This window comes from Chlorocebus sabaeus, chromosome 12 (genome assembly GCF_047675955.1).
Source record: "Chlorocebus sabaeus isolate Y175 chromosome 12, mChlSab1.0.hap1, whole genome shotgun sequence".
Taxonomy (NCBI): Eukaryota; Metazoa; Chordata; class Mammalia; order Primates; family Cercopithecidae; genus Chlorocebus; species Chlorocebus sabaeus.
Window position 1 is genome coordinate 91084447 of NC_132915.1, and position 27403 is coordinate 91111849.

At 40.4% G+C, this 27403-nt stretch overlaps 1 protein-coding gene across 9 annotated transcripts in view; it reads right to left on the reverse strand.

Moving 5' to 3' along the window:
* The window catches only part of C5 (complement C5), a 137753-nt gene that overhangs the window by 15729 nt on the left and 94621 nt on the right, over positions 1-27403 (reverse strand). For all 9 annotated transcript variants that reach the window (XM_073021886.1, XM_037984493.2, XM_073021887.1 and 6 more), the window contains 11 exons: positions 24549-24638; positions 22601-22813; positions 22080-22155; positions 15062-15221; positions 14242-14337; positions 12467-12638; positions 9064-9269; positions 7177-7329; positions 4336-4398; positions 3181-3262; positions 2057-2114 (listed from right to left, as the gene is read on the reverse strand). In XM_073021886.1, coding sequence (XP_072877987.1) covers positions 2057-2114; positions 3181-3262; positions 4336-4398; positions 7177-7329; positions 9064-9269; positions 12467-12638; positions 14242-14337; positions 15062-15221; positions 22080-22155; positions 22601-22813; positions 24549-24638 — 1369 coding nt within the window. The remainder of the gene's footprint in view (positions 1-2056; positions 2115-3180; positions 3263-4335; positions 4399-7176; positions 7330-9063; positions 9270-12466; positions 12639-14241; positions 14338-15061; positions 15222-22079; positions 22156-22600; positions 22814-24548; positions 24639-27403) is intronic.

Consider the following 27403-nt stretch of genomic DNA (forward strand, 5'->3'; position numbering starts at 1 on the left):
TTACACTGATTGAAAGAGGTGGTTTAGGCTGAGCATGGTGGTTTAGGCTTGTAATCCCAACACTTTGGGAGGCTGAGGTGGGCAGATCACATGAGGTCAGGAGTTCGAGACCAGCCTGGCCAAATTGGTGAAACCCCATCTCTACTAAAAATAAAAAAATTAGCTGGGCGTGGTGTTGTGTGTCTGTAATACCAGCTACTCAGGAGGCTGAGGAAGGAGAATCTCCCAAATCCGGGAGGCAGAGGTTGTAGTGAGCCGAGATCAGGCCACTGCACTCCAACCTGCGTTACAGAGTGAAAGTCTATCTCAAAAAAAAAAAAAGAGACAGTTTAGATACTGGATTGAACATCAGAGGCTGGGGAACTCTGTGAGCATTTGGCAGGCGACTTTATTTCTTTGGGTCTTAGTTTTTTCATTTCCAAAACAAGAGGATTATGATATCATCCCTAAGGTCCTTCTCAGCTCTCATCTTTTGCACAACACTATTGAATTTCCATGTTATCCACAGTGGGTGCGTGATTATAAGTAAAATCAGCAAAATGCCATCCATAGATATCACTGTTATTGACAATACAAGAGTTAAGAAAATAGAACACAACAGAAAGGATTGAGGGACGATGGAAAGATCAGGGAAGAAGTCTGTGTTACAGTCCTGCCTCTACCACTATCTGATCACACTGTGTGATCACCAAAGCCAAAAGTATGTACATATTTTCAAATACTTACATATTCTTTTCCTTTTTGGAGACAGGGTCTCACTTTTTCATTCAGGTTGGAGTGCAGTGGCATGGTCACAGCTCACTGTAGCCTCAACATCCTGGGCTCAAGCAATCCTCCTGCCTCAGCCTCCCAAGTAGCTGGGACTACAGGTGCGTGCCACCATGTCTGGCTAATTTTTAAAATTTGCTATAGAGATGGGGTCTGGCTATGGTGCCCAGGCTATTCTTGAACTCCTGGGCTCAAGCAATCCTCTCTCCTTGGCCTTCCAAAGTGTTGGGATTACAGTATGAGCCACCGTACCTGGCAAAAAACCTACACTTTCGTAAACATTTTAGGATGGTGGCTGTGGTAAGCAGAATAATGGCCCCCAAGGATGTCCATGTCCTAATCCCCTGAACCTGTGAATGTGTTACCTTATGTGGCAAAGAGAACTTTACAGATGTGATTAAACTAAGGATTTGAGATGGGGGTTTATTTGTGTAGGTCTAATGTAAGGACAAGAATCTTTATGAGGAAGGGAAGCAGGAGAGTCAGAGAAGGAGGTGTGATGATGGAAGCAGGGGTCACAGTCAGAGAGAGATTGGAAGATGCTGTGACACTTGTATTGAAGACAGACAGGGGCCACAAGCCAAAGAACACAGGGAGCCTCTAGAATTTGGAATAGGCAAACAAATTCTAGAGCTTCCAGAAGGAATACACCCCTACCCAACTCCTTGATTTTAGGACTTCTCACCTCTAGAATTGCAAGATAGTAAAACTGTGTTGGTTTAAACCATTATGTTTGCAATAAATTGTTACCTAGCAATAACAGGAAACTTAGTCAGGATAGGGTTTAACACCAATGGTTCTCAACCCTGGCTACCATTAGAATGACCTCTGGAGCACGGGACATTTGGACATCTCTAAGAGTTCTCCAGCTGACTTCAATGTGCAGGTTGAGTTGAGAATCTAGCTAATAATGGCCAGGGATTTTGTTAGGTAAGTGTGATTTTTCTAAGTAAGAGAGTAGGAACTGTTTTTGAGAGAATCTTTTATATTTTTTTCCTGTTTTTTTTTTTTTTAAATCACATCTCTATCCCTCTGAAAGAAAGAAAAAATTAATATTATACTGTTTGAATCAGAAGACAAAAATGAGAGAGAAAACTATTCTGAGCAAAACCAAGGCTGTTTTTTATGGTAAGTAGCTATTTAAGAATACATGTGTTCTCCGTTTTTAAACAATTGAACAATTTTGTATCCTCTGGGCATACTAAAATTTGAAAATATATTAAGAAACAATACTAAAACAAAAACGAGAACTTGGAGTCTATACTCACTTTTGTGGAAATGGGCTCACCTGGCACATGCTACTATGCGTTTGTAATCAGAGTTTCCGTAGCCTCTGTAGTGGGATGCTGGCATACGCAACAAGAAAGCAAACAGACAAATATAAGAGTAAACTGTTTTCAGCTGCTTTGGAACGTGTCAGAACAGAATCATTAATGAACAGATCTCTGAACACACTTAAAAATGATTTGTGATTTGGAAGCTTAGATACTTTCAGCGGTTCTAATGGAAATTCATGGCTATTGACAATACCAGGAAGTATTTAAATAATTAATTTAAATAATTAAAGTCTTTAAATAATTAACAGTTCACTGCTGTCAAATAACTTATAATTTAAGGAAGAAATGATTAAAGATAAATATGTATTGGTAATACGTTTGGGGGATGTTGGAGGGAGGAGGAGCAGATGCCTTGATCTGCTGGTAGTTGGGAAGTTTCCTGTAGGAACAGGCTTCTAAGCCATAGACGGAAAATATCAGGGCAGAGGCAGCAGCATTCATTCTGGCCCTGGAGGCCGTGGGGAGAGGAGGAGGACTGGAGTAGGCAAGTGGACTTGCTTTTGGACCAAGAAGGAAGAACCAACCAGCAGAGGGATGTGAGGGCCTTGGGTTAAAAAAAAAGGGTCGGGGTACATTTAAAGAAAGAATGGTAAGTACAGGAGAGACTAAGTTAAAGATGGAGGCAGAGAAATGTTCATTTGCTTGACCCCTTGGAACACAGAAAGGCTAAGGGATGGAAAACCAGCAGGGTGATAAGGGAATTCAAAGTCCTAGATTGGAAGGTTAACACAAAAGTAACAGAAATGCCGGCTTCTGGAATTAGACCTTAATGTGGCTTTACAACTAGTTACACTCTTTAAAAGTAACATAGTCAAAACAATTTATTGATCAATAGCAAATACATTTAGCTTAGTTATTGTTATTTAATATTAGCTTCCAACTGTATTAAAGAGTTATATATATTGCAAAAAATATATCTAATGTAAAAAATTTACTTGGATGTCAACCCGCTAAAGTATTTGATCAAGAAATTTTGCTTTTTGAGTAAGCACATTTTTCCTAATCAGAGAAGCTCTCTATGTATAAGCATGCTTTATTTTTAGCCAAAATTACAGGGTAAATCCTGCTGTTTTACCTTCAATATCCTGAGTATCAATTTTCAAATAAAAGCTGCAAACTTCCTCAGAGGTACTGGTTTTGTGAACTACAGTTGTTACCTACATTGGGGACAAGTAAGCAAGAAGAGTCTATTTAAAGTGGGAAAGTGACAAAGGTATTATGGCAACACTGCTGCTGCAGATGGGATGCTCGAAGAATCATTTTCATAATCCAGCACAAACGGTGTACATTAGCGACTCACTTTTCCAGCAGCTGGACTCTAAGCAAACTCCATAATCTAAACCTGAGAGGCCCAAAGTAAGCAAAAAATGACTTCTGGCCAGTCAGAATCTTGGTCTAAATTCCATGCAGTCAAATCTGGGCACCTTACTCTACAGGAGAGTTCCCAAGGTTCTTTTTCTTAAACCTTTCCACTTTAATTTTACACACAACACCACAAGGCTAAGGAGTGTGAGTTTCTTCCAGCCACACACCATAATGGCAAACAGCAAATTATAGGTGTGTGTGAATGGGCAGAGGTGCTGCCAGAAGTAGATACATTGACACCAACTAGAAGTGGCAGAAAAGTGGACAATCTCTCCTCCCCCATATAAACTTACAACAGTCCTTGAAGGAATGAATGTACTAAAGATAAAAATGTGATTAAAATTATTAATAGGATGTTAATTTATGCTCAGAACATGTAATTTAAGAATGCATGAACATACTTAAACAACCTAGAAAAATTTGCACCTGCCAGCCAGGCATGGTGGCTCGCTCCCGTAATCCCAGAACATTGGGAGGTCAAGATGGATGGATCAATTGAGGTCAGGAATTTGAGACCAGCCTGGCCAACATGGTGAAACTCCGTCTCTACTAAAAATAAAAAAAAATTAGCCGGGCCTAGTGGCATGTGCCTGTAATCCCACCTACTCGGGAAGCTGAGGCAGGAGAATTGCTTGGGCGGTGGAGGTTGCAGTGAGCCAAGATCACACCAGTGCACTCTAGCCTGGGTGACAGAGTGAGACTCCATTTAAAAAAAAAAAAAAAAAGAAAAAAGAAAAAAAATTGCAACTGCCAAGTGGCTAAAATGAAGAAACAAGCCTTTATGAATAACACATAAATCCCCCAAAATGCTTACTTAGTACAAATAGACACATAACTCATTATTGGATATCAATTAAATACTTACATGTACTGTAGCCAAGCCACTGCCAAATCCTGTACTGACAACGAGGTCATCATTGAGAAGCACCTGGAAAGATAATAGAGAAACCATGCTTTCTTTCATCATTTGATAGGGAGGGAGGATAGAGCTATGAAAAGTGGGCTGACACCTACCAGCCTCCTCTCTCAGATCTCCTCTGAGAGTAACTGGATGAGACACTGAAAATCCTATGCCCACGGCAGGTGCTAAACAAGGCTAGTATTTTCCCCTTTCCCTTCTACATGTAAATAAGATGTCTGAGATCTCCTGAGTGAACCAACAAAAGCAGCATGTCAGAGGTCACTTCTGGTTACATTTTCATTTACATATGGCCATGGTAAATCTGGATCTTCATCTCCTTTTGCCAACTGAATAAATTCCTTTCTGTGCCTAGCTCAGGAATCAGCATCCTGTGTGCCAATGGAGATCGTTTTCATCAGAACCCAGAGCAGGGAACCTCCACATAACTTGAAAGTGGGTGCATCTATCTTTGGTCCTCTCTGAGTTCCTCCTTTGCACCCTTTTTCCATCTCTTGATGATTTATCTTTTCCACTTGTCATGGCCTTTGTTTGCAGAAACCCCTGGTACCCCACCCCAAACCACTAGCACCCCACTCAAGCCTGCCAAATCCTTAGTTGCTGCTGCTCTTCTTCCCACTCTGCTAGTAGGAAAGTGAAGACATAAATGGAGTTAACTCATTCTCCTGCCCAGAGGAACTTTGTCATCCAAATGCTCCCTAATTTGTGGAAAGTAGGGGAGAGATAATTTTGAGCCCGAGGAGTTGGCCCTTCCTTTATTCCAAGCCTCCCCTTTCCTTTGCTTAGCACAATAATGCAAGAGGGATTGGGCATGTGTTAAAGTTTCTCAATCTTTCCTTCAAATTTTAGTAAATGTAGGAAAGTAGGTCAATGTTCTTGTTCTCCCTGATAGAATATAGCAGCATTTGCTGGAAAACGAGCGTCTTGAGATACTGCATGTGAAAAGCATGCATGACAAATAAGTTTGGGAAATGCTGTGCACTGTTCCCTGCCTCTGCCCCTTTTCACGCCCAGAGTCACCACACTTAATCACATACACATTACAGAACAGGGGAATTCTGGATTAAAAAACTTGTTTAACTTCATTTAAGCTAGAGTTTTTCATGCACACTCAACCACCTAACACTCTTTCATGGAACACATTTCAGGAAATGCTGGAGTAGAAAATTCCACACTGGATAATAACAGCCCAGGTGTTACATGGAAGCAGCATGCTGGGCTAAGGTTTAAATTTTGCTAGGATGACAAGAGGCCTCTTACAGCATTATCCCTATAGAAAAGAATAATTCCAGTTACCTCAGGTAGCTGGAAGGTCAAGAGATCCTCTTTAGAGCTCAGACTCAGAACATGAATCTCCGGTGAACTCTAAATGATCCCAGGGAAAGAAGACATATTCCCAAACTAGGGACCACAAGCACAAATGCCAGCAGAGGCCTGGACACAAAGCAGGTATGAACATAAATGCACATGCATACATCCTGTGACTGGTGGGGACTGCAGTAAATTGCAGAAGCCATGCCAATGCCCAGTGCCTTGCTGCCTGGTCTTTTGGTTTATTAAGGGAAGTTGGGAATCAGGTTTTTATTTGAAATCTCTGGATCTTTAAATGTTGGCATATATCTATGTCTATGTTTATATCCATATCCTTTTTTTTAGTGTGGGCCACCAGTTTGCAATTTTTGCATTAAATTTTATTTCTCCACTGGGCATGGGGGCTCATGCCTGTAATTCCAGCACTTTGGGAGGCCAAGGTGAGTGGATCACCAGAGGTCAGGAGTTTGAGACCAGCCTGGCCAAATGGTGAAATCCCGTATCTACGAAAAATACAAAAAATGAGCTGGGTATGGTGGCAGGCGCCTGTAATCCCACCTACTTGGGAGGCTGAGGCAGGAGAATTGCTTGAACCTGGGAGACGGAGGTTGCAGTAAGCCGAGGTTGCACCATTGCACTCTAACCTGGGTAACAAGAGCGAAACTCCATCTCAAAAAATATATATATATATTTCTCATACTTGTTTACTTTTAACAAACACCAATTTGTGAAAGATGTCAACAGTGAGGACTATTTCCAATTACTGTACACTTAAGTACACTTTAAAATAATGCAAACACAGTAATTAGAAAAATATGTATTAGCAGCTATATGTGGGCAGCTAATATTAATAGAGAACACAGTTTTTCCAACATGTCTTTTTCTTTGTGAAATTTTCATAAGCCATCAAAGTTACCACCTTTAAAAATCCAGCAGTAGCAAAGGACATGGGGCAAGGAGCTGGGGACCCCAAAGGCTGACTCCAGCCTGGCCACAGTCTGCATGTATGACCAGGGCCAGAAGGAACCACTAGCAGCTTCCCAGACATGCCTTCCCTCCTACACTCACTGTACTGCTCTGTGTGCTGTTATCTATGTCTGGAATGTTCTTCCTCTTTCTTCACTTGTCTAACTCATTCTGATTTTTTCAGATTTAACCCACACAGCTGGACACATCTGACAAACTCCTCCCATCTTTCAGCCAGGATCAGGGGGGCCCCTCTGTACTTCCATGTACCTATCAAGACTCTTATTTTTCACTATCTGCTTAAATGACAATCTCCCTGCAGTACGCTGACTGTGTTTTATTTTTGAATCCTCGATGCCCAGGATATAGCAGGCATCCCTGCTTAGGACATAACAGACACTCAATATATGTTTAAGTAGCGAAAAGATAGATTTATAAAATAAAGAGTGGGACAGATGATTTCAATGGTCTCAGCCAAATGTAAACTACTATACGAAGTTCTTCATTTACCTCTACTGGCCTCCCAAGGAAATTCTTGTCTGTCATTTTATAATTATGTAAGGGACCTTTATGCTTGTAAGTGACATCGATGTCCATATTCAAGCGGAGCTGTTTAACCAGGAGTGAATATTCTGTCAGGCCCTCGATGGCATTGATTGTGTCCTGTCAACAATCAGCAAGGCACAAAAATATGTTTAGTTCATTGATGTACTCCCTATTTACAAATGCCCTTTTTATGGGGGGTAGGGCAGCATTGTCTGGAGATGAAACTCCAGCTCACGCAGTAAGACTGGTTAAGAGCCCCATTGTGGAGGTGGAAGAAAGATCTCTCCCTCCTCAATAAAGATGATGCTGTTAGCAAGGACAGGAAGGAAGTGTGTTCTGCAAATGTAACCTCAGGCAAATCACTGTTTGCAGAATTCCTCTGAGTCTTTGCATGATTATCTCTTCCTCATCCTTCAGTCTGAGCTTAAGTATCTCCACAACAAGGCCATAAACTCCCCTTTCCCATTATTCTCTGTTTTAATGTTCCCTTTTTGCCCTTTATAGCACTCATCTCAATTTGTAATGCTTTTATTTATAGTTTATTGTTAGCCTACCCCACTGCAAAGTAAGATTCATGAGGCAAGTATGTAATATATTTTTCTTGATGCCTGCTGTGGTTTGAATGTCCCCCAAAGTTCATGTGTTGGAAGGCTTGGTCCCCAATGTGGCAGTGTTAGGAGGTGAGGCCTAATGGGAGGTGTTTGGGCCATGGGGGTGCCACTTTCATAAATGGATTAATGCTGCTTATTGTAGAAGTGAATTTGTTATAAAAGGATGAGTTTATACCCCACTCCCACCAACCCCCCACTCCACCTACTCTTTGCCCTTCCACCATGGAATAATGCAACAAGAATGCCTTCATCAGGTGCAGCCCCCTGATCTTGGACTTCCTAGGACCCAGAACCATGAGCTAATAAATTTCTGTACATTATAAATTATCCAGTGTGTCATTTTCTGTTATAGCAACACACAATGGACTAAGGTAATATCCATTGCATTTAGTAGGTACATATTTGTTGAAGGAATAAATGAATAAACTTTATCTTTCTGGACCTCATCTTTCTCATCTATAAAACTGAGAAACATGACTAGATCAGAGATGTTAAACAATGTGGCCATTCCCTCTGCCTATATCTAGGGGGCAAATGCTAATCAATAGGGCACTCTTTTCTGCTAACCCTATAATTGTACCCAAGATAAAACACATTAGATGGTCAGTAAATTAATACTGAAGGCCCTCTCTACGTCTAAATTTTATATATATAAATATACACACTCCATCATTATCTAAACATCCAGGCAACAGGGAAGATATTAGCATTCAATCTAAACTTTAAATATAAACATTTATTATACAACTACATAATAATTGGTTGTAATAAAAATATATACTCAAATGAGTTTACATTAAATAGCTAGATAGATTAACATATAACAATCAGTATTTCTCTCACTTTTTATTTATTTCGTTGTGGAGAAGGAGCATCAATACCTTTGTCTACATGGCAACCACTATTTATTACATAGGATATGATATAATTGCTAATAACCTTACTAGCCTTTCATGGTGATTTAGAATAATGAAGGAGGTACTGGGCTTAAAGTCAGGAGACATGAGTTCTGATTCTGGCTCTGCCATGAATTCCCTGAGTGAAACTCCCTGGGCTAATTTCCTCTTCTGTATAATAAGAGTGTTGACGCAGATAACCTCTAGGGGTCCTTCAATTCTAGACATTATTCATATCTATTGCATGCTCATTTGGTGGACAAAGCCATGGAGACCAGATGAGCGTGGTGTGGGAGAAAATAAAAATGTCTACAGGAAGATGAAACAAGACAAAGAAATGTTACCTGGGTTGAATAAAAGCCACCTCCATACCTCTGCTCTTCTGATAGCCATTTGATGATTGGGTTAACATAATTTATGTCTTTCAAGTTCAGACTGGTGAGTAAAGCATAGGCAGTTGTTTCTACCATACGTGCTGTACCAGTGTTAGGTACAGAGCTGTCTTTATGTTGAAGACTGTCTTTCCAAAAACGATAAATGGGTGGATTACCTGAACACCAACAAATCACATTCATTAATATGATTAAAAATGTGAATTTGACATAATAATTCTACCAGGTGTATTATGGCCTTCCAGTTTCTAGAAGCTACTTACTTTTTCTTGTTAGAGGAACTTCCTAAAGATGACCAATGCAAAGAGAGATCCCTTAATGTGGTGCTACTTGTCTTTACACATTGAGCATCCCTAATCTGAAAATCTGAAATATGAAATGCCTCCCAAATCTGAAAGTTTTTGAGCTCTGACATGATGCCACAGGGAGGTAATTTCATCCCTGACCTCATGTGACAGGTCACAGTCAAAATACAGTCAAAACTTTGTTTCATGCACAAAATTATTGACAATACTGTGTAAAATTACTTTCAAGCTGTGTGTAAAGGAAAGTACATATGAAACATAAATGAATTTCATGTTTAGCCTTGAGTCCCATCCCCAAGAAATATCATTTTATATATGTAAATATTCCAAAATCTGAAAAAAAATCTGAAATCTGAAATACTTCTGGTCCCAAGCAGTTCAGATAAAGAACACTCAACCTGTTTTTCGTTTTTTGGGTGTGTGTGTGTTTTGAGACAGGATCTTGCTGTCACCCAGGCTGGAGTGCAGTGGTGTGACTGTAGCTCACTGCAACCTCAATCTCTTGATGCTCCCACCTCAGCTTCTTGAGTGGCTGGGACTATAGGGATGTGCCACCATGCCCGGTTATGTTACCCAGCCTGGTCTCAAACTCCTGGGCTCACGCAACCCTCCTACCTTGGCCTCCCAAAGTACTGGGATTACAGGCATAAGCCACTGCACCCGGCCTCAATCTGTATTTTAAAATCAACATAGTACACATGTAGTAGGAAGGGGAAGTTTAGTAGAGTGGAAAGTACAGTAAACTGGGAATCAGTAGACCCAGCTTCTAGTCTTTCTTTCGTTACTAACTTACCATGTCACGTTGGGCAAATTCCTTTAGTTCTGTGTAACTCAGTTTCCTAATACCTGTAGTACAGATAACACTTTCTTCTATGCAGTGAAACTCAAATGAAATACTAAATTAAAAGATGTTGCAAACTAGAAAGCACCATGCATATATAAGGAATTATTATTATTATTATTATTATTATTACTGACACTAAAAAGTAAACGGGAGAACCTTTTTCCCTGAGAGGAAAATTTGCATCTTGGAAATTATGAGATTACACCTAAAGCCTTAGTTCAGTCTTTGATTATTTCTTTCCAATTTAAAGCACTCAAGACAAGTTCACACATGCAGCACTTTTCATAAATTAGGCTGTAAATTATATTTGTTATTTAAACCTGTAAACCTCAAATCCTTTTTGGAACAAACTATTTTTTTTTTTTAAAGTAATGTATATGTGGAAATCATATTTGAAGGTTAGTAAAAATTTTGATGTATATGTTTATAATTCATAACTACATTATTTGCATGACTTTGAAAATTATGTTGACCCTTCCTCTCAGAGTCTCGGATTTGCTGTATTTAAAATGAAGAGTTGAGTTTAGGATTTTAAAGAAACCCAACCGGAACAATTCTTGGATTCTTAAGTTCCCGTCTAGCTCTTAAATTCTATGATTTTATGATCCATATCTCACAATACCCAAGACATTTCTTTTGTGTTATTTTTGAAGTATCATACAAGTGGTTTTGAGGCATATGTCAAAATATAGTAATTTTTAAATGATGACACAAATCATATTTTGTAGATGGTCATAAACCTCAGTAAGATTTATAAAACTTCTAGAAAACCTTAGCTAGAAGAGGACTCCAAAGTGCCCAGTCATGCCGATAATCATTGCTACTCTCTTTCTATTTTTTGTCTCTCGACCCATAGGAAGCAGTATCTTTATTTTTCAAAACCAAACACATACTTTTATAACAAACCTGGTAAAACATAAGCCAGGTCATGCACTCCTTTGCTTAAAATCCCCCAGTTGCTCCCCTTTTCACTCTCAAAGATGAAATTAAAGTTCTAGGGCTCCTTCTGGTCCCCATGGCACATTGCTGTGGATAAGACATGGGCACTCCTTGCTCTCGGTGGAAGCAGCCCTAAACTAGGGTACGTGGGCAGGGGAGTGGAGCACAGGCTGGATTTCAGCCTCGATTCACTTGATTGCTTAGGTGCTTTGTCCACTGCACAACTGTTTACAGAAGCCCTGAAGAGTCTCTCTAATGCCTCAGATGACCTTCCCTTGTTCCCTCACCTTTTCCTTCCCTGACCTCACTTCCTACTCCTCTTCTCACTCCTCTGCAGTCACACTGGCCTCCTTGCCATTCTTGGAGCACCAGGCATGCCCATGCCTCAGGGCATTTGCACGTGCTGTTCTCCACCAGGTACACCTTTCTAGATAGCCACAGGACTTGCTTCTTCACCTCCTTTCAGCTCTTGACTCAAACACCATCCTCTCAGTGAAACTTAAGCCCAGTCAGCTTGTCTGAAATTATAACCCATCCTCTCACCTTGTCTTCTTTCCCTGCTTTATTTTTCTTCATGTCAGCCATCACCACTTATTCATAAAGCTTTACTTATTTATCATGTTTGTGTCTTCCCAGTTAGAATTTAAGTTTCATGACAGCCTGGATTTTGGGGAGCCTGTTTTGTTTATTCCTTTATTCCCAGAGACTGGAATAGTGCCAGATGTATAGAAGGTGTCCATAGGATACTCAATGCATATTTATTGAATAAAGGAATAAATAGAGGACAGGTGTGGTGGCTCATGCCTATGATCCTAGCACTTTGGAAGGCTGAGGCAGTAGGAGTACTTGAGCCCAGGCATTTGAGATCATCCTGGGAAACATAGTGAGACGTGTATCTGCAAAATAGAAAAAAATTAACTGGGCTCAGTGGTGTGCACCTGTAGTCCCAGCCACTTGGCAGGCTGAGGTGGGAGGATCACTTGAGCCCAGGAGATCAAGGCTGCAGTGAGCCACGATCATGTCACTGTATTCCAGCCTGGGTGACAGAGCGAGAACCTGTCTTAAAAAAAAGAATAAATGCTTGCTGAATGAATGCGTGAATAAATGAATGAATAACAGCACACATTACATTGTATTGTGATAGTTTGTTCCTTGAGGAAGGAATTGAATCTTACTCAAGTTTTCATGTCACTACCCACTTCCCAGATTTAGCAGACTTTATGTCTTAGTGAATGCTCGCTGAATAAATGTATGGAACAAGTTATACCTTTAACCAAAGCTTCTCTCTTCAAAGCTGAAACAATTGAACGAAACTGTGGGTGAGTTTTATCTCCCAGGGAAAGAGCATAGGCAGAAATGGCCAATGTAAAGGTGCTCTGGGCTGGCAGTGTATTTTCAAGCAGAAAGGTGTCAGCTTTAATTAGAGCTGTGTTGATTTTCTGGAAACAAGAGAAGATACTTCAGTTTCTATGTCAAGCAACCACCTATCAAGTGATACGAACTACCCTTAGATCCCACTATCCTGGAGCAAGGAAGATGGGGGTGAAAAGAGGACTGACCTAATGGAAACGGATGGCTTCCCAGTGAAGAAAATCCCTCCGAGAGAAGGAGCAGACCATAATCTTGGAAGGGACAATGAGGTTGTCCAAATCAGGTTAAGCTTTTTGCCTCTGAATTCTCACCTTCCTTTCAGAGGTTTTGTGCCTTTAGTTTCTGATTACACCATCAGACCTAGTCTCCAGGAAGAAAAGCCACCAAGCATAGACACAAGTTTTTTTTTTTTTTTTTTTTTTGAGAGGAAGTCTCGCTGTCACCCAGGCTGGAGAGCAGTGGCGCGATCTCGGCTCACTGCAAGCTCCGCCTCCCGGGTTCACGCCATTCTCCTGCCTCAGCCTCTCCAGTAGCTGGGACTACAGGCGCCCGCCACCATGCCCGGCTAATTTTTTTGTATTTTTAGTAGAGACGGGGTTTCACCGTGTTTGCCGGGATGGTCTCCATCTGGTGACCTTGTGATCCGCCCGCCTCGGCCTCCCAAAGTGCTGGGATTACAGCCGTGAGCCACCGCGCCCGGCCCATAGACACAACTTTTATCGTTCCCTCTCAGCGGAGTTGCAACAGGCACACAGGTTCAAGAGGAGTTATACTTAAAAAATATAATACAATAAGTAGCAGAAAGAAATCTAAACTGCCAAAATACTTTTACATCCTAAGAATGCCTGGGTAAATAGTCCCGATCACCAGTCCCGACACCATCAAAACGGTTGTGTTGGACAAGTGGCCCAGGAGAAAGCCTGCTGCAATGCTGCTAACATCCTGCCTGGCTCCTTCTCTCCCAGCTCCACATGCATCTCTCACCCATGTGGCCACTAGGTGCCAACTGGTCCTCTAGGCCCCTGGAAACTAGTCTTCATTGATTATTTTGTCTTGTTAAACTTTTGAAACAAACTGAAAACAAATGGTTTTGTTTTGTGATTCCAGTTTTGCAAATCCACTTGAGATTTTCCATGTCAACCTTGGAAATCTTCTATGTTGATTCACTTAGGTGGCTTATCACTTTTCTCCCCTGTTTCCAAGCAAATGTTGTTTGGAAGGATTTGGAGGATATGCATTTGCTGTTGTGTATCCTCAGTACTTGCACAATACAGAGTGCTTTCACTATAGGACAACAGTAACATATATAAAGCAGGATTTCGCAAAGATAAGACAGAGAAGCTGGGGGCACTGGATCATTCTCCCATCACAGTTTCAGCTATCAGTTTTAGACCCAGCTCTACAATTTATTAGCCTGTGACACTGGGCAATTGAATTCACCTTACTTACAGTCCTCAGCTTTCTCAACTGTCAATGAGTCGGTTGGACTAGGTGGTTTCTAATATCTATCATTGTTCTGAAATCTTTCAATTCTGGAGTTTAAGTTATTTTCAAGTAATTGGAAAGAAGGAAAAGAAGCTTTTGAAACTAAAGGTCTTCTGATTGGTGGCCCCTTCAGTATATGTTACAGAAATAGATGATGGGTGTGAGAGAAGGAAAACAGTTACTTACCACCAGGGGGCATATATCAAAAGCCTTTCTAATTCCAATCACAGTAAAGGCTGTAAGATATAAGCTGTTCTCTCGGGCTTCAACAGGCAAGGTACCCTAAAAAGAAGCAATGTTTTAAAAGGAGAGTGAAATGGTGTCTTTAAAGTGAAATGACCTGGTTCTACTCTGTAGGTTTTTTTGTTTGTTTTGTTTTTGAGATAGAGTCTCACTCTGTCACCCAGTTTGGAGTGCAATGGCGTGATCTTGGCTCACTGCAACCTCCATCTCCCTGGTTCAAGCTATCCTCTGGCCTTAGCCTTCTGAGTAGCTGGTACTACAGGCGCGCACCACCACGCCCAGCTAATTTTTGTATTTTTAGTAGAGATGGGGTTTCACCATATTGGTCAGGCTGGTTTTGAACTCCTGACCTCATGATCCGCCTGCCTTGGTCTCCCAAAGTGCTGGAATTACAGGTGTGAGCCATCGCACCTGGCCTCTACTCTGTGTTTTAAGCCTTATCTCCCACTTTTTCCCTTCCTGCTTCTCATTTCTCAATAAGACCTGGGTCTATCTCACTTGAGTGCTTTCACTTGCCCATCTCCCTCCACCCTGTTAAATGAGAGGTCTAAGATATCACTTCTCTGATCTCTAGTGAACTGTCTGAAGATCGCTTCACTTCAGATATTATGGGAAGACTTTTGTATTTTTTGCTTGTTCACAAAAGGAATTTCTTGTAGAATCACATTTTTTTTCCTTCTTCTTCATCCTCCCATAATCGGATGAGAATAAAACTCAAACTGTAAATAAAACTATTGCCAATTTTTGCATTTGGTTTCCTTACCTGTAATTTTATTGGTTGATACTGTGAATTTTCCTTGAAAGATCCATTATCTAACTGATAATTCTCAACCAGCCACAATAAAGAATTACATATTGAATTTTGGTTCTGCTCTACATATTTATGTACTTGTCCAAGTACTCTTAAAGCAAAAGCTGTTAACCTTTAAGACAAAATAAGATAAATAAATATTTAGAACACTGAATCCCTTTTGGCTTTCAATTAGTTTATACAACTTTATTCTTTACAAGAAAATAACATTTTAAAACACACAATTCCAAAGTAAGTCACCATTTTACAAAGGAAGGGAAGATTTTTGGAATACCTCCAAAACATTCGGTAAACAAATGTGAACAGCACATCTTCTGTGATTACAACATTGTTAGCTAGCACACAAGCTAAAAATTGATTCCTGATAAAAGAATTACACTCTAAAGTTAACAGAGATAAAATAAATAGTTTTTGAGTCAAGGCATTGACCCATGAACATGAGGCATGAAAAAGTAAATCTCATAATTCTAGCTTGTAAAATCTGTACATGCCATGGAATCTAAATTCCTATATGAGGCCCCAAGTCCCCTCTCCCAATATCCCTGGAGTGTTTATCTCACTTGTCTTTGAGTGCTGCCATTGACACAGAACTTACTACCTCACAGGAAATTTTAATGATCATTATTACTTAGTCAAAAAGCAAATTCAAGTCTCTACTAATACCCATCGAAGAGTATCAGAGAGGATTGGGCTCATCCCCCCCCATAACATCTCTTCACTCTCTCAGTCGCCCAGGAGTCCCCACTGAGTCCCCAAGGCCTCAGATGTCTGAGACTCAGACCACTTTACTCGCTCTCCCACTTCCCCTCACTTAAAAAATTTGTGTTTCTTTTTCATTTTCATTTTTAAAATGTACTTTAAGCATTTTTAAAGAGGTAAAACCCTCACATGATTCAAAAATCCAAAAGTGAAGCCTGGGTATCATATGAGACCTTGTCTCTACAAAAAATGCAAAACATTAGACAGACATGGTAGCATGCACCTATAGTCTCAGCTACTTGAGAGGCTAAGGTGGGAGGATTACTTGAGCCCAAGAGGTAGAGGCTGCAGTAAACTGAGATTGTGCCACTGCATCCAGCCTGAGTGACAGAGACCTTTTCTAAAAAAACCAAAAAAAACCAAAAGCACAAAGGGATATATAATGAAAAGTCCCCTTCTAGCCGTCCCTGTCCCCCTCCACCTCCCAACAGAAGATGACCATTGTTTCTTGTACATTCTTCCAAATAGTAGATGCAACAATATAGCCTTCCCATCTACCTTTCCATCCCAACCACACCAAAATAGTGGGAGAATGTTTACATTATCCTGTACTTGCCTTCTTTTCTATTTAGTAATATGCCTTAGAGATCTAGATTAATACATAAAATTTCCTCGTTCTTTTACAAGTGATTTTATACATTAAATTATAGTATTTTGGTACAGATGCACCAAAGCTATTTAAGCCATTTCCCTTTCTGTAGACATTTAGGTTGTTCTCAGGCTTTGCTCTAATTGCTTTAATTATTTTTAAAATTATTGTTTTGATATTAATTGGAACTTGCCCCTCCACAACTAGGGGCCTTTTCCTAATTCTTTCTCTAAAAACATCAGAAACTTATTTTCTACTCTATTGACTTTTAGGGGGTAAGAATTGAGAACTCCTCTCTTTTTAATCCCGTCACACTGCTCTCAAGGAGGAGAAATACTTCTATGAATTGCTCAGGTTCAAAGACAGTCACATTTTCAAAGATTGGCCCACATTTTATATTGGGTCTCTTTTGGGATTTTGGCTTTTGGAAGTCTCTCTTCTTTTAGCAGGCTAGAAAGGTATATGAGTGCCGTTATGCGGCCAGGCTGCCTCTCCACTTATCTATACAGCCAGGCTGCCTCTCCACTTGTCTATTTGGCCCATGATATACCCTCCCCGTACTTTAGTTACATATTTGAAAAAAGGCAATGGCAATAAATAGAAACAATGGACTCATCCTTTGGGATCAATTATAAAGATTAAATATATGAACATACTTAAAATAGTTCTGGATTATAGTAAGTATTCAATAGGCGTAAGCTCTTACTCCCCCTTTTTTTTTTCTTCAGACGAACTCTCGCTCTATTGCCCAGGCTGGAGTGCAATGGCACAATCTTGGCTCCCTGCAACTTCCGCCTCCCAGGTTCAAGTGATTCTCCTGCCTCAGCCTCCAAAGTAGGTGGGACTACAGGCAAGTGCCACCACGGCCCAGCTAAGTTTTGTATTTTTAGTAGAGACGGGGTTTCACCATGTTGGCCAGGCTGGTCTCGAACTCCTGACCTCAGGTGATTCACCCGCCTCAGCCTCCCAAAGTGCTGGGATTATAGGTGTGAGCCACTGTGCCCAGCTTTTATAAGCTCTTGCTCTTATCTCTCTTTCTCTTTGGTACTCTTGGGTGTCTCGGCCCTAGAGTCCTTAAGGAGTGGGGGTCTGGACAGCTCTTCCCTAAAGGTAAAGCAAATACAACTTCTCTAGCTTTTTGCGTTCTCCTCTTCCCACTGACCTGTCCCTTGAAGACTGCCCTGAAATTCAAATTTTAAGTGTGACTTGGAGGAAAGAAGTAGGCTATTTGATTTGCTTTTGTTCCAGACCCTAGGCTACCTCTATAAGTTCTTAATATGGTCTAGTTTAGTTCCTCATGTTTTACAATAGGGTCTAGGACTAAACATTTAGAGTAGAAAAGAATTTTTTAGTCACCTTGAAGAGAAATCTGGCAAAATCTGATAAAACTGTAAATATGCATTCCTTATGTTTCAGCAATTCTATCTCCTGGGATATACCCTAGAGAAACTCTCACACATGTGCACAAAGAGACATATGAAGATGTTCGTTATCACATTGTTTGTAATATTAAAATTTGGAAATGGTTGTCTGTCAATATACGAATGGATAAAGAATATATACTATGTGATATATTTGTAAAATAAAATGCCGCATGGCAATGAAAAGGAGTGAGTTATATTTACTTATACTACTATATCTAAAATAACTAAAAAGTATTAAAAGAAAAAGGTAAGTTACAGAATAATAGGTATAGTATGATACTAGTTATAATCATTTAGAAATACAAAAAGGGACTGTGAAGCCATCACTTCATTTTGGAAGCAAATAACCATTCTTTCTTTTACCATGCTTAACTTTCTTAAACAGTGCTTGCTTAAGAATTCCAGGAACTAGCCATGAGATAAAAATAAAGGTTGCGAAATGTCCCCTGGAGAAGAAAAACACTGAGCAGTTAATCTACAAACCTGTTCCAGTCTAGCTGACCACTAGATGGCCCATTACTCAAGATAATAATCAGAACAAGACATGCTGACCTGCATGTAGCTAACTCCTGCACATAGTTTTCCAAGCCCCTTCCCCTTTAAAATCCCTCTGGCCAGCCTAGGGCATTTGGGATAGTTTCATGACTCTAGTCGGCATCTCCTCAGGTTGCTGGCTTCTGAATTAACCTGCTTTTCCTCCCACCAATCCTAGTCTCTTGAGTTTGGCATCTAAGCAGTGAGCAGCCAAACTGGAGTTAAGTTACATCTATATGATTTCATGTATATATATATTATATAAAATATTAAAAATGTTATGGAAAGATGCATAAACTCATGATAGTGAATGCCCTTGGGGGAAAGAAACAAGACATAAGATGAAGGTTTGTAGTTAAAGAGAAAACTTCAATATCTATAATTTTTTTTTAAAAAGGCAAATACAAAAAATGTTCATAGTCATCAATTTAGGGTTTTGTTAATATGAATGATATTTGCACTTTAAAAAATCTTCTTTATATTTCTCAAGAAAAGTTTGAGGGTATATAGGTGGTGGATATTTTCTTCTATGTCTATTATTTCTTTCAAGGAACTTACGGAGTTGGGTCTATGTTTCAGTCTTGCCCCAAACTCTTGAAAGGCTCTAAGAGTTTACTGAGAGGCTGTTGCACCTTCCTGTGGGGCTTTCTGCTCTCCAGGCATCTATTTCCCAGGTCCTGCTGTGTCAGTTTCCAGTCTTCATTGACACTCACTCCCACTCCTGCATCCTGGGTTATCCTTTGGTTGGTGTGCTGCAGGGGTCTATGAGCCTTTTTTTTTTTTTTTTTTTTTTTTTTTATTAATGTTTTATTAAAGACAAGGTCTCCTTATGTTACTCAGGCTGGTCTTGGACTCCTGTGCTCAAGTCATCTTCCTGCTTCAGCCTCCCAAAGTGCTAGGATTATAGGTGTAAGCCACTGCACCTGGCCCTGTGTGTCTTTTAAAGTGTGTCACCCACACAAGGTCAGGCCTAATTCTAAGGTATAATCTATGGAACTTGGTAGCTGATCAGAGATAAAGCCAAAAGGAAAGGAAGGAATCAAAAACCAACTGATGATTCTGACTTGATCAATGGGGGACAAAGGGCAGGGTATTGTTGTGCACTGAGTAAAGAAACAGAGCCGGGCGCAGTGGCTCACACCTGTAATCCTAGCACTTTGGGAGGCCAAGGTGGACGGATCACCTGAGGTCAGGAGTTTGAGACCAGCCTCAACATGGAGAAACCCCGTCTCTACTAAAAATACAAAATTAGCCAGGCGTGGTGGTGCATGCCTGTAATCCCAGCTACTCGGGAGACTGAGGCAGGAGAATTGCTTGAACCTGGGAGGCGGAGGTTGCGGTGAGCTGAGATTGCACCATTGCACTCTAGCCTGGGCAACAAGAGCGAAACTCTGTCTCAAAAAAAAAAAAAAAAAAAAAAAAAAAGAAACAGAGAAGTGTATTTGAGGAAGAAAATAATGAATTTGACACATATTGTGCTTGAAGAACCTTGGCTCCTGGAAACCTAGAAATGTGGATCTACACATTTCCTAACTTCTTAGGAAAGAAGTTAGGCCTTGAAACATTGATTAGGAGGCCATTGGCCTAGATGTTATGGAAGTCATGGGCAAAAATGAGATTGTACCAGGAGAGATTACAGAAAATAAGAGGGCCAAAGATAAAATTCTGGGAAATTTCAGTAACTAAAGAAAAAAAATTGGCCAGGTGCAGTGGCTCATGACTGTAATTCCAGCACTTTGGGAGGCTGAGGTGGGTGGATCACGAGGTCAGGAGATCGAGACCTTCCTGGCCCATGTGGTGAAACCCCATCTCTATTAAAAACACAAAAATCAGCCAGGCGTGGTGGTGCACGCCTGTAATCCCAGCTCTCAGGAGGCTGAGCCAGGAGAATCGCTTGAACCCGGGAGGTGGAGGTTGTAGTGAGCTGAGATTGTGCCACTGCACTCCAGCCTGGGGACAGAGCAAGACTCTGTCTCGGAAAAAAAAAAAAAAGAAAGAAAAAATATAAAATTAAAGTATTCTAGGTTGTAAACTCCTTAAATACGTTTCATATAGAACCTACAGGCTGGGCGCGGTGGCTCAAGCCTGTAATCCCAGCACTTTGGGAGGCCGAGATGGGCGGATCACGAAGTCAGGAGATCGAGACCATCCTGGCTAACATGGTGAAATCCCATCTCTACTAAAAAAAAAATACAAAAAAAAAACTAGCCGGGCAAGGCGGCGGGCACCTGTAGTCCCAGCTACTCAGGAGGCTGAGGCAGGAGAATGGTGTAAACCTGGGAGGCGGAGCTTGCAGTGAGCTGAGATCCGGCCACTGCACTCCAGCCTGGGCAACAGAGCGAGACTCCATCTCAAAAAAAAAAAAAGAACCTACAAAGCAACTGGCACACCACTTTTATTAAATATTTTGTCATAGCATGATGGTTACTTCATTTTTTTTTTTTGAGACAGAGTCTCATTCTGTCACCCGGGCTGCAGTGCAGTGGTGTAATCTTGGCTCACTGTAACCCTCGCCTCCTGGGTTTAAGCGATTCTCCTGCCTCAGCCTCCTGAGTAGCTGGGACTACAGGCACTTGCCACTATACCCAGCTAATTTTTGTATTTTTAGTAGAGATGGGGTTTCACCATGTTGGCCAGGATGGTCTCGATCTCTTGACCTCATGGTCTGCCTGCCTTGGCCTCCCAAAGTGCTGGGATTACAGGCGTGAGCCACCATGCCCAGCCAGTATTTTTTGAAAATAGACTGCCATATGGACTCTTAATTAATTCGGACTATCTTTCCCTCAAATCATCAGAATTTTGGAAGTTATGTTTCACTGAATAAATACTTATTGAGCATCTACTATGTGCCAGGTAGGTACCAGGCACTAGGGATACTTAGGACTTCCCACATGGAGCTTACATTCTCAATAGTGTAATAAGCAAGAACATTAGTATCATGCTGAGGAGAAAAGAAACGATATGAGGTGTTGGGAGGGGAGTGGGTTGCAATTTTAGACATTATGATATAGCAGAGGCCTCCCTGAGGTGACATTTGGTAAAGACCTGAGGGAAATATGAGAGCCAGTCATGCTGATACCTAAGGAGGAGTATTCCAGACTGAGAAAACAGTGCAAAGGCCCTGAGATGGAAGCATGCCTGGTGTGTTTGAGGAAGGCCAGTGGGGCTGAATTGGAGGGAAAGAGAGTATAGGAGATAAAGGAGGAGACACGAACTGGAGCCAGATCATATAGAGCTTTTGTAAATCACAATAAAAATTTTGGTTTTTACTCTGGGTAAGATGGGAAGCTCCTAAATGGTTCAGAGTGGCATGATCTAACATATGTTTTAACAGGGTCACTTCAGTTGCTGTGTTGAGTATAGACTGAAGAGGACCAAGGGCTGAACCCAGATGACTAAGGGAGACTAGTGCAAGAATCCAGGTGGGAGAGGAAGGTGTCCTGGAACAGGATGGTGTGGTGGAGTTGGTGAGAAGTAGTCAAATTCAGGATATATTTTGAATCCGTATCTGCTGGATCAGATGTGAATTGTAAGAGAAACAGAGGAGTGAAGGATGACGAGGCTTTTAGCCTGAGCAACTGGAGGAATGGAGTTTCCATTGCGATTATTATTCTTTAGTTAATTAACCACTACATGAAAATGCAATTCAAAATCTTCTACTTACCAAGTGCTAGCACTGCCACCCTTCCACACGCTGTAAGAATAGTCAGCATTTCTGTAGGACATAATGCTCACCATCCCTAAGAGGCACAAGAAAAAGAACACAGTGCTTCACAGACCTCCCTTTCTACTCAAAAAACACTGTATCAGCCCCTGAGAATGGTAAGCTTCCTTTGGTGTTGGGCAGTAAGCATATGCTCTGCGGCCAGCATTGAACTTCTCAAAGGAAGCATATGAATTGCCTGAATTGGGAATTATCAAGTAGAACATTCTGATCTCATTCAAAAAGGAAGGAAGTGTTCTGTAGTTTGGAATGCAGGTGCCTTGTCTCTCATCCAGGCATTTTGGTAAGTTAAGCCAAAATGCTACAGAAATAATATTTATTTATATAGTAGAGTGCATCTCATGATTTTTTTGCTAAAATTCTCTTATAAAGTTTTTTATAATTCACAACTTAAATATTAGTTTAATAAAAATATTAGTTTAAAATCACCCAATTTTTATGTGAAATACATTTTTTTTTACCTTCTTTTAATTTTTTCTCCAGGTTCCGCTTTTCAATTAATGGGTCGGAATGAAAAATGTTCCAATGATTTCCTGTTTCCAGGTAGTGAAAAACATAGAATACCGGGACAACGCTCATCAGCTCCGCCTCTGCACTCCCTTTGGGGAGGTGGGTTAGGATATTGATGCCTTCCCGACTTAGAACTGCAGACAAGATCTCACCTACAAGCAGTCCTGAAACAAAAAAGATCAAAGTAGACACACCGCTTTTTATTCATTTCTTTTTCTTTTTTTTTTTTTTTTTTTTTTGAGACGGAGGCTCACTGTGTCTCCCAGGCTGGAGTGCAGTGGCGCGATCTCCACCCACTGCAAGCTCCGCCTCCCGGGTTCACGCCATTCTCCTGCCTCAGCCTCCCCAGTCGCTGGGACTACAGGCGACCGCCACCATGGCCGGCTAATTTTTTGTATTTTTAGTAGAGATGGGGTTTCACTGTGTTCGCCAGGATGGTATCTATCTGCTGACCTCGTGTTCCACCCGCCTCGGCCTCCCAAAGTGCTGGGATTACAGGCGTGAGCCACCGCGCCCAGCCTTTTTTAGCTTCTAACAATATGTTCTCAAGAGAGAAGAACAATCATCTAGAGATGGTTATTCCCTTTTTATCTAGGCAGTTGACTTGCTTCTCAGAAACGGGGTCAGAAAAAAAGATCTGGTTAGGAACATGAATATGAAAGAAACAAACAAAAATAAAGACTTTAAAAATCACTAAAATATGGTGGTAGGTAATGTAATACAGTGGACTGATTGCTGCAAGAGAACATGGCAAATTAGTTGTCATTCAACCTGATAGCTTTAGACATCATAAACCATATTTACCAATTCCTTCCAGGAAGCAAAGCAAAGAGCCTGAACAGGGAGTGCTTGATGTGACTCTGTCTATAACTCACTGTGCAACCTTGGACATGCCACTTTCTTTTATATCCAACAATAGGGTTGCACATAATCAAAAAGATCCTTTCCAGTACTAGCATTTTGTGATTCTAGGGTTTTATCTGAGATAAAATGTAGTCAGGACATTCTATCATTCAGTAATATGTTATTGAATTGTAAAGCCTGGAGACTAGGGAAAACCTAGTCACTTGTGCAAATATCACTTCTGCAAATGTATTCGAGGGGAGGAGAACCCCTGCTATGGTTTGAATGTATATGTCTCTCCAAAATTCATATACTGAAGCCTAATTACCAAGGTGATAGTTTTAGAAGGTGGGGCTTTTTGAGAGGTGATTAGGTTATGATGGCTCCGCCCTAATGAGTGGGATTAATAATCTTATAGATGAGGTGTGAGGAAGTTGTTCACCCCTTTTCGCCCTTTTGCCTTTCCACTTTCTGCCACAGGAGGATACAGCAACATATGTCCTCATGGAAACAGACAGCGGCCCTTGCCAAACACCCAGTCTCTTGGTGCCTTGATCTTGGATTTCCCAGCCTCCTGAACTGTGAGAAATAAATTTGTATTATTTACAAATTTTGTTATTTTGTTATGGCAGCATAAATGGACTAAGACAACCCCTCTGGGACCAGTACTTCAGCAGAGCAGTGCTGTTCTCTCTAGGCCATGTGCAGGCCACAGGCCTTCTCTGGAGCAGGACTGGCCACTAAGACCATGGAAAGTTCTTTAAGTCTAGAAGCAACTGGACCCCCATTTTGGAGACATCTTTGAGCCAATGACAGTCCCCACCCTCCACTGGAGGAGAATGAATCTCTACGTAAATCAGGCAGTTGGAAGAAGATAGTGGGAAAAGTGATCAAAAGTTTGAAAGTGGGAGGTGGGTAGGGGTGGAGCACTCCTAAAGGTAGATTTGTGTGTGCTACTGAACACAAAAGTGGAGAAACAGAATAATCATGAGGATATTTGATTTTTGTTTGAAGCACCAAGTGAAGTGAGAACTAAAAATGGCGTTGTTAATTTACCTTTTACACTCAAAATCCTTTTGATTTCTGTTTTGGGGACCAAATCTAATGGTATCCTGTATGGGAACTCCTTTCGTCTGCTAATGGTACCTGTAATTTAGAAAATTTGGATTTATATAGAGTTTCCAGGGGAAGACTATTTGCAGATTATTTACAATGTATCACTTTCAAAGAATTTTTCAAAATAAAAGACTTATAATTAGACTATTAAAATTTTAAAAGAAAGTTAACAATCATCAAGGACTTTAATCAAATCCTAGGCTTGTATAATCTTATTAAACAAAGTATTAAATTTGGCTGTAAGCTTCCTGGTCATTATAAGATGTGAAATAAGTAGGTTATATAAATCTTATTCACCAGCAAAATATAGCATGCCAGCTTGCCCAAAGAGAGAAAATTGTTCCTGGAACTGAAAGCTAAGAATAACTAACATGAGGCCGGGCGCGGTGGCTCAAGCCTGTAATCCCAGCACTTTGGGAGGCCGAGACGGGTGGATCACGAGGTCAGGAGATCGAGACCATCCTGGCTAACACAGTGAAACCCCGTCTCTACTAAAAAATACAAAAAAAAAAAAATAGCCGGGCGAGGTGGCGGGCGCCTATAGTCCCAGCTACTCGGGAGGCTGAGGCAGGAGAATGGCGAAAACCCGGGAGGCGGAGCTTGCAGTGAGCTGAGATCCGGCCACTGCACTCCAGCCTGGGTGACAGAGCGAGACTCCGTCTCCAAAAAAAAAAAAAAAAAAAAAAAAAAAAGAATAACTAACATGTAATTTCTTAATCAACTATATATTGAACATTAGCTCCACAGGGAAGTATGACCTGAAATTCTTTCCACTTTCCCTTCCTCATCTAGTTTTGATACTTTTTAATCTATGAGCAAAACAACAGAGTTTTAGCATACTGGTATCAGATAATTTTTCTACTGTAATCACTGGTTTATGTCCAAAAAAGGTAACATTGATCATTCTACTGATAGAGTACCAAGCATGCTACTAAGCTCTTTAAATGAATTATTGCATTCGATTCTCACAACAATCCTCTACGTTAGGTCTATTTTCGTTATTTTAATTTTATAGATGAGGAAATTGAGGCTTAGAAAGTGTTGCGTTCAAGGTCCCAGAACTAGTACAAGTGGAGCTGCAATCTGAACTCTGGAAGTTTTGCTGCAGAGCCCACACTAGTCACCACAAAGAGAATCCACCTCCCATTGTCCTGCGAAGAAAGCGCTTTGGGGGCAGGGATCATTTCTCATTCTGGGAAAGCTGTAGTCCCAGCACTTAGCACAGACCCTGGCATATGGAAGATGATAAAGAAAAGTGAGTCACATTTTACAATGTAATGGACAAGCCACGTGGTTTTCCTAAAAATGCAGGAGCATTCCTCATAAAACTTCTTTCTTCATTAACCCTTGATAAATGCGGAGGATATATCAAAATAAAACTCAGTGAAGACATTTAAGAGGTTTGCAGTTTGAGTGAAAAAGCATGATGTTCAAAAACACCTTACTATGTATGTGGCACTGGGCAAGATACAACCTTTCTTAGCCTCAATTTGTTAATCAGTTAAATGGAGATAACAATATTTTCCTCAAAGGATTTTTGTGGGATAAAATAATATAGACAAAGAACCTGGCATACAATTCATGCTCAATATATGACACTTATTACAGATAGCCATCAGATTATCTAGATTTGCTCCTTCACCATTTTCTCCATTGAAACATGCTCTTGACTATTTCAATTCCATTGGCAACTCTACTACAAGGTGGAAAAGGTTAAAAAGAAAGTTAAAACTAAGAGAAGTTAATTTTACTCCTTGTCTGTGGTCACAAATAAAAGACCCATCAAGACATCACATAAAAAGGCAGGTTCCAGATAGATTAAAACATTTTAAAGTCAAATCTATAAAATTAACAGAATAAAATATCCAGCAATATTTTTGTGAACTAAGAGTACAGAAAGACCTCTTAAAGATTACCTCAAAAATATATAACCATAAGATGAAATTATGATGGATTTGACTACATCAGAATAAAGAATTCCTTTTCAAAACCCATGAAGGCTTGTTGTTGCTCAAAGAGGTATGTCAGAAATAAAATCAAGAAGAAATTTTAAAAAGATAACCCACATGGAAAATTTAAAAACGTGCAAAAGATACAAATAGGCAATTGACAGATGGGAAACCCAAATGGACAAGTATGTAAGAAATGCTTAAAATCATTAGTAACCAGAAGAATCCAAATTAAAACAATAATGAGATATGGCTTTATACCCATTAAAAATACCACATTTTAGAGAGACAAGTGTTGGTGAGGTTGTGGAGAGACGAGAACCCTCATGCACTGCTAATGGAAGAATAACCATTCTGAAGGGCAATATGACAGGACTAAATGGCATTAAATATGTATATACCCTTTGACCCGGCTCCTGGATATACAGTCCAGGTAAATGCTAACACGGATTTTTCAAGAGAAATATATTGTATAGACAGTGATGGATAAAATGGTGAGGGAACATGTTTTGAAATTCTACGTAAGAAAAATGAATTAAGTATACCTATAACAATAGAGATATTTCTTTAAAGCTAAGCCTTGAGTGTAACAACTTAAGACATAGAATAGGATCTATAGCACAATGTTACATATACATATATTAAAAAGATACACACATACAAAACAACATTACCTTTCTATTCAAAAGTATATAGCAAACACATTTGAGTGGGTACATTTGGAGGAAGGGGAATGGGAATGGGGTCGGGGATGAAGGAAAAAATAAAATGAGAGGGGCCTGCCTAAACCAATGAGGATGGTGTGTCAGGAAGTGAGGGAGTGAGAAACTTAACTCTCTGCATTTG